Genomic DNA, 14,701 nt, shown 5'->3' with positions numbered 1-14,701 from the left:
CTGGCCTGGACTGGCCTAGCCTGGCCTTGCCTGGTCTTGCCTTGCATTGACCTAACCTGCCTAGCCTTTCCTGGCATGGCTTGGCCTGGCCTTTCTTTGCCTTGCATTGAATTGCCTTTCCGTACCTTCCATTGCCTTGACTCTCCTGGCCTAGCCTGACCTTGCCCTGCTTGATGTGGTCTGTCCTGGCCTTGCAGGGCTTTTCTTGCCTTGCCTTGCCCTTCCTGGGCTGGCCTGGCCTTGACTTGCCTTGCTTTGCCTTGCCTTGCCTTGCCTTACCTTGCCTTACCTTGCCTTACCATGCCTGGCCTTGCCTGGCATTGCCTTGCCTTGCACTGCCTTACCTTGCCTTGCCTTGCCTTGCCTTCCCTTCCCTTGCCTTGCCTTCCATTGCCATGCCTAGCCTTACCTTTTCTTTCCTTCCCTTGCCTTGCCTCGCCTCACCTTACCTCTTCTCGCCTTTCCTGACCTTTAATGGCCTTGCCTTGCCTTGCCTTGCATTGCCTTGCCTCCCCTTGCCTCATCATGTCTTCCCTTCCCTTCCCTTCCCTTTCATTGCCTTGCCTTCCCTTTTTTTCCCTTTCCTTGCCTTTCCTTGCCCTTTCCTTGCCTTTCCTTGCCTTTCCTTGCCTCGCCTTGCCTTGCCTCGCCTCTCCTCCCCTCCCCTCGCCTTCCCTCGCCTTCCCTCGCCTTGCCTCGCCTTGCCTCGCCTTGCCTCACCTTGCCTTCCCTTGCCTTCCTTTGCCTTCCCTCACTATGTCTTTATTTCTGTTACCCTACCTTTGCCTCGCCTCACCTCAACTCACCATGAATTTCTTTCCCTTGCCTTGCCATGCCTTGCCTTCCACTCCCTCGCATTGCCTCGCCATGCTATTCCTTCCTTTGCCATGCCTTGCCTTTCCTTGCCTTGACTTGTCTTGCCATGTCTTCCCTTCCCTTGCCATGCCTTTCCTTGCCTTGCCTAGCCTTGCCTTACCTTGCCTTGCCTGGCCTTGCCTTGCCTTGCCTGGCATGGCCTGGCCTATCCTTCTCTTGCCTTGCCTTGACTTGCCTGGCCTTTCCTGGCCTAGCCTGGCCTGGACATGCCTTGCCTTGCCTGGCCTTGCATTGCCTTGCCTTTCCTTGCATTTCCTTTCCTTGCCTGGCCTGGCCTGTCATGGCCTTGCCTGGCCTTGCCTTGCCTTCCCTTGCCTTACGTTACCTTGAGTTGCCTTGCCTTGCCTTGAGTTGCCTTGCCATATCTTGCCTTGCCATTTCTTGCCTTGCCTGGCCTTCCCTAGCCTTGCATTGCCTTCCCTTGCTTTGCCTTCCTTTGTCTTGCATTGCCTTGCCTTGCCTGGCCTTGCTTGACACAGATCTCTTGCTGTGTCATGTGCACTTGCCAGTTACTGAGGAAAGTATCCATGGGCTGGGAAAGGAAACAGCACAGGAGGGAAGTTTTAGTTAATTGTTGCTCTTCCTGGTAAATCCTGTAGGGCTCTAGCATCTTGTTCCATATTTTCCGTGGTCACTGGAATGGGTTTCATTATTAAAAAAAGTATTTCATATTCTACTTCCCTGTGTTCCAGGAGAAACAGCAACAAGGGCCTCCCCTTGTGCCACAGCTTGTGACACTGGGCAAGACGTGACAAGAAAAACAGATGGGCTGGTACCTGTGGAGAAGCCTGTGGCCTGTAGAGCTTCATCAGGGACAAGGACAGGTTTCTGTGTAAGCACTGACTCAGTTCAGCCCAGCTGTGCTGTAGTGAAGAGCAGCACCCCTCGCTGCCCTGTGTGGAGTCGGGGCTGGGGTGCGTGCTCCCCACCCCTTCTCTCCTGCCTCCTTTGTCTGCAGTGAAACAGAAACCATGTTCTCTGAAGAAATTCTTTCCGGTGAGGGTGGTGAGACACTGGAACGTGTTTCCCAGAGAAATCCCCCATGCCTCTTGTGAAACTGTTTAGGATTGCTGAAAGAATCACTTCCACACATACCAGCAAAAGTGATTTTAATGTGAATTTCTAAAAGCAGGATTCCTCAGGATTTGGTGGCGAGGCCCCACTCCACCATCTACAAAAAGAGATTGTGTCAGACTTGGCAAGGATTTATCCAGGACTGGATTCAAGTGATTTATACAGCATTGAACTGAAATCATGTGTATAGAAACTGCAAACAGAAAGGAATAAGGGAGACCCTCTTGTTGAGTCACGAGGTTCAGATTGGATCTCTTTGCTTTCTAAGTTCCCTCTCCGAGAGCAGTCTGCATGCAGCTGGATTCCATCTTAGTCTCAGGCCTGGTATTCATCTAAAGGATCACAAATGCCAGCTAGCAGCAGTTTGCATTTGTAAACTCAATCACAGGATTTCTAACGGCACTTGATCACTGAAGCTAATATACACGCACCTGCAATTAAATATCCAACCTAACACAACACACTGAGACGGAGCTAGATGGCTGTGCACAGATCGAGATGCATTCCACCCCGTAAATAAAGTCAGTCCATCTTTCTCAGAGTGCTGTGCTCACCTCTTGCTGCTGTGCCAACAAACAGAGTTGTACTGAATTCCAGTTATAAATTGAGGGCGATGTTTGGTTGCTTTACTCAGTTGTTAAGAATTTCCTAAATGGGTTTAAGTACAATTATATACATGGACAGGTTTCTGCATCAACATAACTTGTCCAGCTGATTTCTATGCTCTAATGTATAGCAGAATGTTTAACAACAAACAGAATAGGATATAAATTAGTGAAATAAAGGTAGGATGTAAAATTCAACTTTAAAGCCCCAGTTGCTGTTGCTGACCATCCAACCAGGGTATCCTACCAGACATGTTCTCATGCTCAGTGCGTGGACTTCCCAGGGATAGGTTTGGTTGGACTCGATGTTCTCAAATGGCCATTTTCAAATTAATTGATTGATTGTAAGAAACGAAGATTTTTAGCCTTAAATCTTTGTATCATCAGGCTGTTTCCCATGGTGTTTCCCTGGAGCCCCAGGGAGCCCTGCAAGGAGCCCAGTGGGGCAGATTCAGAGCCACCTTGGGCTGGGCCTCTGCTGCTGAGCTGGGACCGAGGGGAGACCTGCGAGACACAGGGAGCTTAAAGGCACTTGGCAGTGGAGGATGCTGAGGAGGAGGAACCTTCTGAAGGAGAAACCTTCCCAGCCCTGTTTGTGGTAAGGCACTGGGTGCAGGGCAATGCAGCTGCAGTTTCTCTCTGTAGATAAGGAGGAGGATGTGCTGCAGAGCAGGGCTTCCCCTGCACCATGCAGGGACAGGACAAGGCAGGTCCCTTGTCCCGGGGCTGGCTGCAGGGTGTGAATGTGGGTGTGCAGCCAGGGGTGCCCAGCGCTGCCCTTGCAGCAGGGTCCCTGCAGCCCAAAGGCTGTGTGCAGGGGCAGGGACTCTGCTGCCTGCCAGGGTCAGCACTTGGCCTGCCCGGGAGCTCCCCATGGAGCTCGGAGGGGGAGAGGGGAGCTGAGGGGAAGGGAACAGCCCCTGGCAGGGAAGGGAAGTGCTGGGTGGGTGACGCTGCTCCAATCTGCCGTCACTCTGAGCACTTCTTCAGAGGCTCCTTCTGAAAGACACTGAGGCATCATTTACCTGATAGGGAAGGATGCTGAGCTTTGATGTTTTTCCCTCTTGGTGGGCAGGTTGGGCAGTGGGAGCTGGGAATTTACTTCTCTGCTTTGGGGGAGGCACCGAGAGTCTTGTGAGGGCTTGTGTGAGCTGCTCCTGAGCCCCTGCACAGGCAGGGGTGTGCAGGGCAGAGCTGAGCACACAGCCCATGGCATGGGCTCTGGGAGCACTGAGAGGGAGCAGAGCTGGGCACAGAGCAGCAGCTCCTGGCAGGGAAAGCTCCAGGCAGCAGAGATATGGATGGGCAGGGAGTGGGGTGAAAGTGCAGCCCAGCCCTGGGGAGGGTGCGTTCAGGCAGCTCTCTTGGGGTCTGCCACTGGAGGTGGCTGCTGGCCGTGCTCTGCTACCCACAGCCCTTTGCTTCTCAGCGTGAGAGCTCTGTGGACTGTCCTTTGAAACCATTCTCCCCCGGTCTCAGCACAGGACAGATGTTTGTGGGTGTTCTTAAGATCAATTTGTGTGTGAAGGCACCTTACAGGCAGTGCAAGTTTGAGCACAGGGCAAGTGGGAGAGGACTGATGGACACTGCAGCTCTCTTGGTTCTGCAAAGAACTGAGACTTTTTGCCTGATGCAATGCTCTTCTGATTGTACCTAGGAAGAAGCCTCAGCAGTGTAATGACATCACTAGCAATGACACTGAACGTCTCCTCTCCTGCTAAAATATGCTCAGTTGTGAATGTGTAAACTGAACTTCTGTATCTGACATCCCTCCTGTCCTAACCTGTCACTGCCTTTTTCTCCTCTAACACTGCCCCATGCCCGGAGGCAGCAGATGTCCAACGGCAGCTCCATCACCCACTTCCTCCTCCTGCCATTCGCACACACGCGGGAGCTGCAGCTCTGCCACTTCTGGCTCTTCCTGGGCATCTCCCTGGCTGCGCTCCTGGGCAACGGCCTCATCATCACCAGCACAGCCTGCGACCAGCGCCTCCACACCCCCATGTACTTCTTCCTCCTCAACCTCTCCCTGCTGGACCTGGGCTGCATCTCCACCACTGTCCCCAAATCCATGGCCAATTCCCTCTGGGACACCAGGGCCATCTCCTACACAGGCTGTGCTGCACAGCTCTTTTTCTTTGCCTTTTTCATCTCAGCAGAGTATTTTCTCCTCACTGTCATGTCCTACGACCGCTACGTGGCCATCTGCAAGCCCCTGCACTATGGGACCCTCCTGGGCAGCAGAGCTTGTGTCCACATGGCAGCAGCTGCCTGGGGCACTGGGTTTCTCAGTGCTCTGCTGCACACGGCCAATACATTTTCACTGCCCCTGTGCCGAGGCAATGCTGTGGAGCAGTTCTTCTGTGAAATCCCCCAGATCCTCAAGCTCTCCTGCTCACGCTCTTACCTCAGGGAAGTTGGGCTTCTTGTGGTTGGTGCCCTGATTGCTGTTGGCTGTTTTGTTTTCATTGTGGGGTCCTATGTGCAGATCTTCAGGGCCGTGCTGAGGATGCCCTCTGAGCAGGGACGCCACAAAGCCTTTTCCACGTGCCTCCCTCACCTGGCTGTTCTCTCCCTCTTTGTCAACACTTCTGTCTTTGCCTACTTGAAGCCCCCCTCCGTCTCCTCCCCATCCCTGGATCTGGTGGTGTCAGTGCTGTACTCGGTGGTGCCTCCAGCAGTGAACCCCCTCATCTACAGCCTGAGGAACCAGGAGCTGGAAGATGCTGTGAGGAAGCTGGTGACCGGATGTGTTTCAGCAGATATACGCTGCTTGCTTTACCCTGGAAAGGGTTTCCAGTGTAGGTCATGACAGGCCGTGCCTGTCTTTGCTGCTTTACATTTGTTTTCCTATTTCAATTTGTGATGATGTTGTGTTCATAGAAATGTCAGTTTTCATGTCCTAATTAAGTTGCCACTCGTGTTGTGTGACCCACAGACTTTGTGTCACTCTGGTCTCTGATTGTATTTAAGGGAAATAAATGATCCTGCAGCAACTTCTTCTCTGTGATACGTCCTCACATGTCAGGAATGAAGGGGAATGAAAGCAGCTTTCTGGCTGCTCCAGCTGTGGGATGGCTGCTCTGGGGGAGCCCAAGTGCCGGAGCTGTTGTGCTGGTGTGGGAAGATGGGATGGCATGGGGGGGGGGGCAGCAGAGCTCTCAGGGTGTCCTGGGCAGGGGAGCAGGAGACACAGGGGTCCCTGCAGGGAACTCCCCTGCGATGGCACAGGCTGGGGCTGCCTGGCTGAGAACAGCCCATGGGAAAGGTCTGGGTGGGCAGGAGCTGGAAGGGAGGCAGCAAGGGAGGACAGCAGCATCGAGGGCTGTATGAGCAGGAGCACGGCAGGAGAACAAGGGAAGGGATGATCTGGAATCCTCCATCCAGGTTTCAGATCCCCAGTTCAGGAGTGGGTTTATCAGTGGGCGCTCAGGACAGGCAGAGATAGGAACACGGTGCCTCTGGGGAGAGTCTGGGGGAGCTGGGCTTGTCCATCCTGGAGAAGGGAAGGCTGATGGGGACCTGAGATCTTGGCAAGGGAAGGCTGATGGGGACTGGCTGCCTGTACCGGCAAGGAGGACATGGAGAATACAGAGCCAGGCTCTTCACCGTGGTGCCTGGTGGGAGGACAAAAGGCAGTGGGGGATAGTGACAGAGGAGAGGTTCAGGCAGGACAGAAGGAAACCTTGTTCTCATCGGCTCAGGCAAGGGCTGCATCAGGTCACCCAGAGAGGCTGTGCAGTCTCTGGCCTTGGGAATTTCCAGCTCAGCCTGAATCAAGCCTTGAACCACTTGCTCTGACCCTGCTCCTGGTGGGTTTGACTTGAGACATCCTGGGGTCCCTTCCAACCTCTGTTCACTTCTGATCCTACAATGATGGGCTTATGAAGGGTCACAAAGATGCTCTAAGGGCTGGAACACGTCTCCAATGGAAATAGGCTGAGAGATGTGGGTGCTCAGCCTGGAGAAGAGAAGGTTCCAGGGAGATATCTTAGCAATCTCTCCATATCTGAGCAGGGCCTACAAGAAATGTGGAGAGGGGTTTTTGCAAGGGCCTGCAGTGACAGAACAAGGGGGAATGGCTTTAAGCTGAAAAAAGGGAGATTCAGCTTGGACATTCAGATGAAGTTGTTCCCTTTGAGAGCGGTGGGACACTGGCACAGGGTGCCCAGAGAAGCTGTGGCTGCCCCATCCCTGGCAGTGTTCAAGGCCAGGTTGGATGGAAGTCAGCTTTGCTCTGAAGCAGTGCTTTGTCCACCTCTGATGTTCACAAGGGATGACAGATGAAATCCAACTTCATTGTAAAGTTCACTACTTGTACTCATGACTCAAGTGAGTCTGGGCTGCACAAGAGAGGCTCAGCATGGCTTTAGAGTCATTTGGACTGTGTTATTTATTTACTGGCATAACACTTTTGGGGGGGGGGGCGGGACTATAAAACATTCTTTGTATGACATAAAATCAGAACAATATTGAAACAGGGAGAAGTTCTCAGCTCCTTATAGCTTAGTGCAGAGCAAGGAGGGCTGCAGTGTCCATCAGTCCTTTCCCATTTGCCCTGTGCTTACAACACTTGTGTATGATGCCTTCATACACAAATTGATCTTAAGAACCCCCACAAACACCTGTCCTGTGCTGAAAGCAGGGGAGCACGGTTTCAAAGGGCAGATCACGGGGCTCTCATGGGGAGAAGCAAAGGGCTGTGGGCAGCAGAGCACAGCCAGCAGCCACCTCCAGTGGCAGACCCCAAGAGAGCTGCCTGAACGCACCCTCCCCAGGGCTGGGCTGCACTTTCCCCCCACTCCCTGCCCATCCATATCTCTGCTGCCTGGAGCTGTCCCTGCCAGGAGCTGCTGCTCTGTGCCCACCTCTGCTCCCTCTCAGTGCTCCCAGAGCCCATGCCATGGGCTGTGTGCTCAGCTCTGCCCTGCACACCCCTCCTGGCAGCAGGGCTCTGCCCAGGGCCATCTCTGCCTCTGCAGGAACCTCACACCTGGCACTCAATGGATCCATCAATGGTGAATGGAGAAACATGGTCACCCCCTGAGGAAAGCCTTGAGAGCTTCTTAACTCTTCAGTTAGTTACTGGTGGCAACGAGCAGTGTGTAGGGAGGTGAGAGAGGGTGGAGGGAAGTCAGCAAGAAGCAAGGCGATGGTTCAGGGCTTTTACAAATCCTTACAAGCAGCACAGAGCCCAGCAATGGGGAGCAGTTGGTGTCGGTAGGTGGAGGAGGAGTAGGTGTTCCTGGAGTGTGGCTGCAGGCCCTGGACAGACCAGAGGCTATCTGAGAACTTTCGCTCATGGGAACATGCCTCAGTGTGGCACATGGGGAATGCCCACTGCTGGGGGTGCCTGAACGCTGCTCATCATGCCCCATGAGCCCACCTTCCTGTCTCCCTCTTCTGCACTACCCAAACTTGCCTGGAATGCAGGATCCATCCCTGAGACTGGGGAATGCAGGAACCTCCTGCAGTGAGGAGTCGCTGCTGCAGGGGAAGTGCAAAGCTTCTGTGAGACATTTGTGAGTGTGGGCAGAGAGCGGGGTGTGCGCAGCAGAGAGGGTGCTACGGGCAGGAAGCTGTCCGAGATGAGGTGCCCTGTCCGCAGAGCATGGAGTACCTTGCACCCAAGGACACTACCTTTCCTTTTGGCTCTTGCCAAGAAGTTCTCAATCCAGACCATTGCCTTTTCCCACTGCTCTCCCATGGTGCTTAGTTCTCTATACCGATAGCATCACCCATTCCTCTAGAAGCCTCCTTTAGATCACAGAAGGTTCCCCTTATGGAGACAAGGATGCATCTGGAGGCTTTGATTCAGCTTGGCTCTATTTTAAACATCCATATCAGGGATTTCTTCTGGAAAAAGTGGATGGTTCTCTCCACTTGCAGTGAAGGGTGCTGGGCAGACACAGCTACAATGTGGGTTGTGTTCAGAGCAAACACAGGCCATAGCCTGAAGAGTCAGTTTAAGTAATGGGAAACATCAGCTCACTGTGCTGATGTGTTGGGGTCCTTCAGAAACCCCACTCAAAAGTGAGGAGGTGCAAGCAGCTTTTCATACAACCATGAAATGGTTTGGGTTGGAAGGGAGCTTAAAGCTCGCCCAGTTCTGCCACAGGCAGAAACACCTTCCAGTAGAGCAGGTTGCTGCAATCACCATCCAACCTGTCCTCAATCATTTCTCTTGGTCAATAATGTCTAATGCAGTAGAGCCTCAAAGCTCAGCATGCATAAATCACTTCCTGGACAGAATAGGAAAGCAAAATGGATGTTGGCAGTGTCCTGGCTGTGTGTTTGCTTTTATAAAGGTTGCTAATAGCAGATATTAACTTCCTGATGAGGGGTTTCTATTCTGCATGGATGGATAGGAAATTATTGCCTAGAAGATACTAGTGTTGGTTTGCTCTTTTTAGAGCCATCAGAAAGGAACTTTTCCCCTTAAACCTGTGCCTAAAGTGGTTTCAGGAAACATGGAGAGGGGCTTAGGACAGGTGCCTGCAGGAACAGGCCAAGGGGAATGGCTTTAACCTGCCTGAGGGGAGACTGAGATGAGCTCTTAGGCAGAAGCTCTTCCCTGTGAGGGTGCTGAGGCGCTGGCACAGGGTGCCCAGAGAAGCTGTGGCTGCCCCATCCCTGGCAGTGTTCAAGGCCAGGTTGGACACAGGGGCTTGGAGCAAGCTGCTCCAGTGGAAGGGGTTGGGTTTGGAGCTGGATGAGCTTTAAGGTCCCTTCCAACACAAACCAGGCTGGGATTCTATGATCCAGGCCCATGAAATTGTCCTTAATACACAAACATGCCAACACACTGACCCTCCAACTCACTGGCTTTGGACATGAGCCATCTCTGTCAAGCAAGGCAGCTGTAGAAGTGAACTTTGTTGTTAACAAAGAAGAAAGTTTCTTTCTTGTTATCCCCAGCTAATTAATCTCTGATGGCTTGTTATGAAGAATGAGGGAAGTCACATCCAAGTTTTCTGAGAAGCTTTTGTGGTGATGAGAAAACTTCCTTGGTAAACCCCAGAAGGTCTTGTTAAAGCTGATGACTCCTGGAAGGGTGCTTGGTCCCCAAGGACCAATTCTTGCTTTGGCAAAGTGAGCAGCATCACTTGTGATGGAAATAGCTGTGAGTGCTTGTATTGTGAAAGCCTGGATTTTGGGCCTGCTGGAGGGCTTTCTGTGCCCATGCAAGCTTGGTCCTACTCTCTCTTTAAAGACACATCCCTGTCTTCATGACATGTGCAGATCATGTGGTTCTTGCTAATGGGGTGCTTTGTCCCTTCCTGCTTTTGACCCCTAATAAAGGGAGCTGGAGAGGCTCATTGCATTTCTCTTCACTTTTCAGCTTCCTCAAGGACATCTCATACATTGAATTTCTTGTTATTAGTTGTCTTGGGATGGATTTATTTGTGTCTCTCTTTAGTTCTTTACCTGTTAAAAATGTTCTTAAACTGTTAAACTGAGGCAATTTGAAGTGCACTACATCCATCCTCCATGTCTTCCTGGCTTTCATAAATGTGATTTTCCTACCATTATGAATTTGGGATTGGAGAATAAGCATGGGTCATCTGACTCAACATCTAAAATTCATTGTCTAGTTATGAGATAGTCAGGTCCCTTCTAGGGTGGTTTGGAATAGAAGGATGTTTTATCACATCCTAGGACAGCTGGTGAGAATGCATGTGGTCCAGAGCAGGTCTGAACATCAGAAGGACTTGTGTATGCATGTCAGAATAGCTTTCTCTGGATTAAACTAATTCCAGTCAGGATCTGAAGGCCTCCTGGAGGTCAAACTGCATCAGCTGCCCCCTCAAACCTATTTTCAGTTTGTTTTAATCCAAAAGACAGGACAAGAGGAAATGGCCTCAAGATGCACGAGGGCAGGTTTAGTTGGAGCTGAGGAACAATTCCTGCCCCAAAGGGTGCTCAGGCATTGGAACAGGCTGCCCAGGGCAGGGCTGCAGTCGTCATCCCTGCAAGTGTTTACACACTGTGTAGATGTGTCCCTCAGTGCCATGGCTTAGTGGTGGCCTTGGCAGGGCTGGGAATGGTTGGACTGGATGATCTTGAAGGGCTTTTCCAACCTGGTTGATTCAATGAGTCTAAAAGGAGCCCAGTTCATGCAGCCTGACCCCAGCCTCTGATGGGGATGGAAACACAGTGAGGGGAGAGAGGTCTGTGTGTGTGTTAAAACTTGAACTCTTGAAACTGCTCTTTTTATCTGAACAAATACTAGAGATACAGAAACACACCTTCACTGAGCACGGATGGAGACACAAAACTGTGATTTAGTGACTCAACTTTTATTCATCTAAATTTGAAGAATGTGAAACTACTTCAGAACTCCTAATCCCTCCTCCCAACAGTCTCGGAAGAGTTAATTTAGTTGTCTTTTCAGTTGGACTAAAAGTTTATAAAGGGGGAAAAAATATAAGATAATTGAAGGACTAAGAAACCACTTTTTTTGCATGTTTTCCTAGAAGTGGTGGTGGAAACTGTCACTTAAGTTGCAGGGAAGGAGTCAGATGCAATGAAATGCCACAGGTCAGGTTTGGTCTCCCTTATATAGAAATGTGGTGCCATTTCCTCTGTCCTGAAGTGCACAGGACCTTGGCAAGCACTTGACATGTACATCCTGCAACCTTCAGAAGGGTTGGGTCATTCTGGAGCAACATCTGAAAGCTCAGAGTGAGCCCCAGGGGCATCTCCAGGGTGTTAATAGTCAATGTTCAGGCAACTGAACTCTGTCCCAGATGCCTTTATGCTTCCTGACATGGTTCATCCAATCTGATCCACCTACCCATGCTCATGTGAATGTTTCACTGGGATAATGGTCTAGGACTACGGAATTATGTCTGTGTGGTGCAGACATCATCGTGAAGAAATAACTGGGACAGCTCAGGAACAGACACACGTTACTTCATGACTTCTGGTTGCCCAAAAGAGTGGTAAATGCTCCATCCCTGGCAGTGTTCAAGGCCAGGTTGGACACAGGGGCTTGGAGCAAGCTGCTCTAGCGAAAGGTGACCCTGCCTGTGGTTAACCTTGTTAGGTTAACAAGGCTGTCATATGAATATCATCTTTAATGTTCATGTCAATAGAGGCCCGGTTTTGAATCATCTCCTCAAAAACCAATATCCTTCTCCAAAACATTTAGGCTCATCTAACAGCACCTGAAGCACAGGGCAAAGAGACCCATGTCCAGCTCTTCCTACCAAAAAGGTGCTTGCTATTTGAGGTATCAGAACCACTTATGCAGAGGACCCCTCTCAGTATGAAATGCATTTCCAAAACCTCAAGCCTATTTCTTGTGTTGCTGGAATTCACCATGCTGCCTCCCCGGCATGTTAAACTGAGGTTTCTATTGCCAGCTCACTGAGCAGTTTCCTCCACACAAGACTATGGCAATCTAGAGCTCTATTAGTGAAGTATCATCCAGTCTGGGTAAATGTTTGAGCATTTCAGTTGTCTCTGAAATGGAAACTTTCTTAAACACAAGAGGAAATAAGGACACCAGAGTGGGCTAATTCGTCAAGCAGCGATGAGCCCTACACATGAGACTGCACATCTAGACTCCTGTTTCTACAGAAGCTCAGACCAGATGATCTTTTGAGGCCCAGCCTGGGCTTTCTGTGGCTCTATGATTCTATATGTATAGTCTAAGCCAAAATATCCAACAAAATGGAAGAAAACAAGATATGGTAAAGATTTTGAAGGAAGCCCTCTGATATCCAAGGTGCCAAGCCCTTTAGCATTTAATGATACAGATTCTGGCTCCTTCATTGACTGCAGGTCAAAGCCACGTTGCCCCCACACCTATGACAGTGTATGCTTTCATACTGTTGTTTTTCTGAGCACATGAAAGTTCTGTTCACCATCCATATACTTTCCCAATATAAGTTAATTCTCACTCACAGCAGGTAAGGGAAAGATACTTTCCCCCATCAGTGTGTTTTGGATTTATTGAGACCCAGACAGCTCTCACTTACTATCAGTTCTTTGTTGTTTCATTTATGGAAGCTTCCTACAAAGTTAATTCTAATGTGAAATAGACATTTTGGTTTTCGTGGTGTGCTTGAGCATGAGTAGGGCGTGGACATGGGTTATGGGTGCTTATCTCCAAGTGGAATTCTATTTCTCTCACCATTTAGGTAAAAGGTTATTTCAGATGAATGTAAAACACCACTTAAAATGAATGGGAGGAGATCTTGATGTGCCCGAAATGTCCCTAACACTGGGCTGTCTCAGCACAGTTCATCATCCTCCATTATGAATTATATTGTCTACAACTTTTTCCTTTAAATGAAGTCTCCTATGAAGCTGCAGCCTGGGGAGGGATTCCCTTTAACATTCAAAGGCGCAGCTTGAGATCTTTATTCCCACTAGCTTCTGTTCCTTGAAAGGCACAAACAAATGCAATGAATCTTTTGAAACCTTTTCTGTGACTCTTTTTCAACAAGCAAATGTAAAACTACACTTGCTCTTCCCTCCCACCCCAGCAGCTTTAATAAAGAGCTCACAGGTAAGAGGGAGGAATTTTATTGGAGCTGAGGGACAAGGTCAAGAATCTTGCAAGAAAAATAGATATTTATCAGTGACAAAAGCTATAACTGAATAAAGCTGATTGGTGTTTTCTGTGAGGAAAAGAGGCCTGGGATAATTCAGGGTAATTTCTTCCTACAGGCTGCTAACTACGAAGTGAAATGAAGTATGAGGTTCCTCTCCTTTTAGTTTCCTTCCAAGGAAGGAAATTGGGATTTGGGGGATCTATATCTCATTAAAAACTGTAATTGAGTTTTGTGCAGGAAGCATGGAAGGATCTAAATGAAATCATGGGGATTATTGGGAAAAATTCCATTGTTTTAGTGCCCCATAGGCTTTCTCACTTGAGATGAACTGTTCGTGTCCTGGATGACAGAAAGCTTCTGTGTTGCCAGCAGCTGAAAATCCTCCTCCCGCATTTCACCAGAGACCCCATCACCACCCTGTTTCTCAGGCTGTAGATGAAGGGGTTGAGCATGGGGATGAGCACAGCATAGAAGATGGAGGCCACCTTATCCAGACTCCTGTGGCTAGAAGGAGGTTGTAGGTACATGAAGAATCCTGTCCCAAAGTACATGGAAACAGCCATCAAATGGGAGGCACAGGTGTGGAAGGCTCTGGCCCTCCTCTGTGCTGAGCACATCCTCAGCACAGTGTGGATGATAGACATGTAGGAGAGAAAAATAACCACGATTGCACCCACCGCATTGAAGGTGATGAAGGCAAAGATGAGCATCTCACTGCTGTGCGTGTCGGAGCACACAAGCTTTAGCACAGGGAAAAGCTCGCAGAAGTGGTCAGTGCTGTTGGGACCACAGAAGGAACCTCCAAACGTGCACCAAGTGCAGGTGATGGCAGTGAGGAAGGCAAATAGGTAAGATGATGCTACCAGCTGCCAGCAGACACGGCTGGAGATGATGGTCACATAAAGCAGAGGATGGCAGATAGCAATGTGCCTATCGTAGGCCATCATGGCCAGCAGGTGACACTCACTAATAGCAAAGAAAGCAAAGGTGAGGAGCTGCATCATGCAGCCAGTGAAAGAAATGGTTTTGTCCTCTGATAACAGGTCTGCCAGCATCCTGGGGGAGATGACTGTGGAATAGCAGATGTCAGTGAAGGCAAAATGGGTGAGGAAGAAGTACATGGGGGTGTGGAGGCTGGGAGACACCCGAACCAAGATGATAATGCCAACATTCCCCACCTGAGTGACAATGTAAATCAATAGAAACAAGACAAAAAGAGGGGTCTGCAGACATGGGCTGTCTGTAATTCCCAACAGGATGAAGTCAATCTGGGTGTGATTTCCTCCCATGACCAAGTGTTACCTGTTGAGGCAAAAGGAAGGAAACTAATGAAAAATAGAGATTCAGATTGGGACCATACTAATTCTAATCAGTGACCATTTAAAACATTACATTTTAGTATATTCTACTACATTTTTTTTCACCCAAATTTTATATGCTTTATTGTTTTTAGTTGAGGTATTTCAAAAAGAACAAAGAGCACATTGAAGCAACAAATGCCATTTTTCAGTTTTCTGTGCCGGGACACTCAAGACTATGGGTTTATTCACGGATGTGGGTTTTTCAGATTTTAGAAAAGAA

General features: G+C 49.7%; 2 protein-coding genes across 2 annotated transcripts; one reads left to right on the top strand and one right to left on the bottom strand.

Moving 5' to 3' along the window:
- The first annotated feature begins 4,360 nt into the window (after positions 1-4,360).
- LOC133282144 (olfactory receptor 14C36-like) lies at positions 4,361-5,367 on the top strand. The gene has a single exon (XM_061478219.1). It carries the CDS (start codon positions 4,390-4,392, stop codon positions 5,365-5,367), a length of 978 nt encoding a protein of 325 aa, XP_061334203.1. The 5' UTR covers positions 4,361-4,389.
- Positions 5,368-13,434: 8,067 nt separating this feature from the next.
- LOC133282273 (olfactory receptor 8U3-like) lies at positions 13,435-14,409 on the bottom strand. Its single transcript, XM_061478313.1, has one exon. The coding sequence runs from the start codon at positions 14,407-14,409 to the stop codon at positions 13,435-13,437; it is 975 nt and encodes a 324-aa protein (XP_061334297.1).
- Positions 14,410-14,701: the final 292 nt, after the last annotated feature.

This window comes from Pezoporus flaviventris, unplaced genomic scaffold, assembly GCF_033815535.1.
Source record: "Pezoporus flaviventris isolate CSIRO_AGI_PZ_B2104156 unplaced genomic scaffold, CSIRO_AGI_Pfla_v1 ptg000116l, whole genome shotgun sequence".
NCBI classification, from domain to species: Eukaryota; Metazoa; Chordata; class Aves; order Psittaciformes; family Psittacidae; genus Pezoporus; species Pezoporus flaviventris.
Note: the sequence above shows the minus strand (reverse complement) of the source record. Positions and strands in the feature narration are given on the sequence as shown.

Excerpts from the sequence above, each read along its gene's own strand:
- LOC133282144 (XM_061478219.1), top strand. The coding sequence starts at position 4,390 with ATGTCCAACGGCAGCTCCATCACCCACTTCCTCCTCCTGCCATTCGCA.
- LOC133282273 (XM_061478313.1), bottom strand. The coding sequence starts at position 14,409 with ATGGGAGGAAATCACACCCAGATTGACTTCATCCTGTTGGGAATTACA.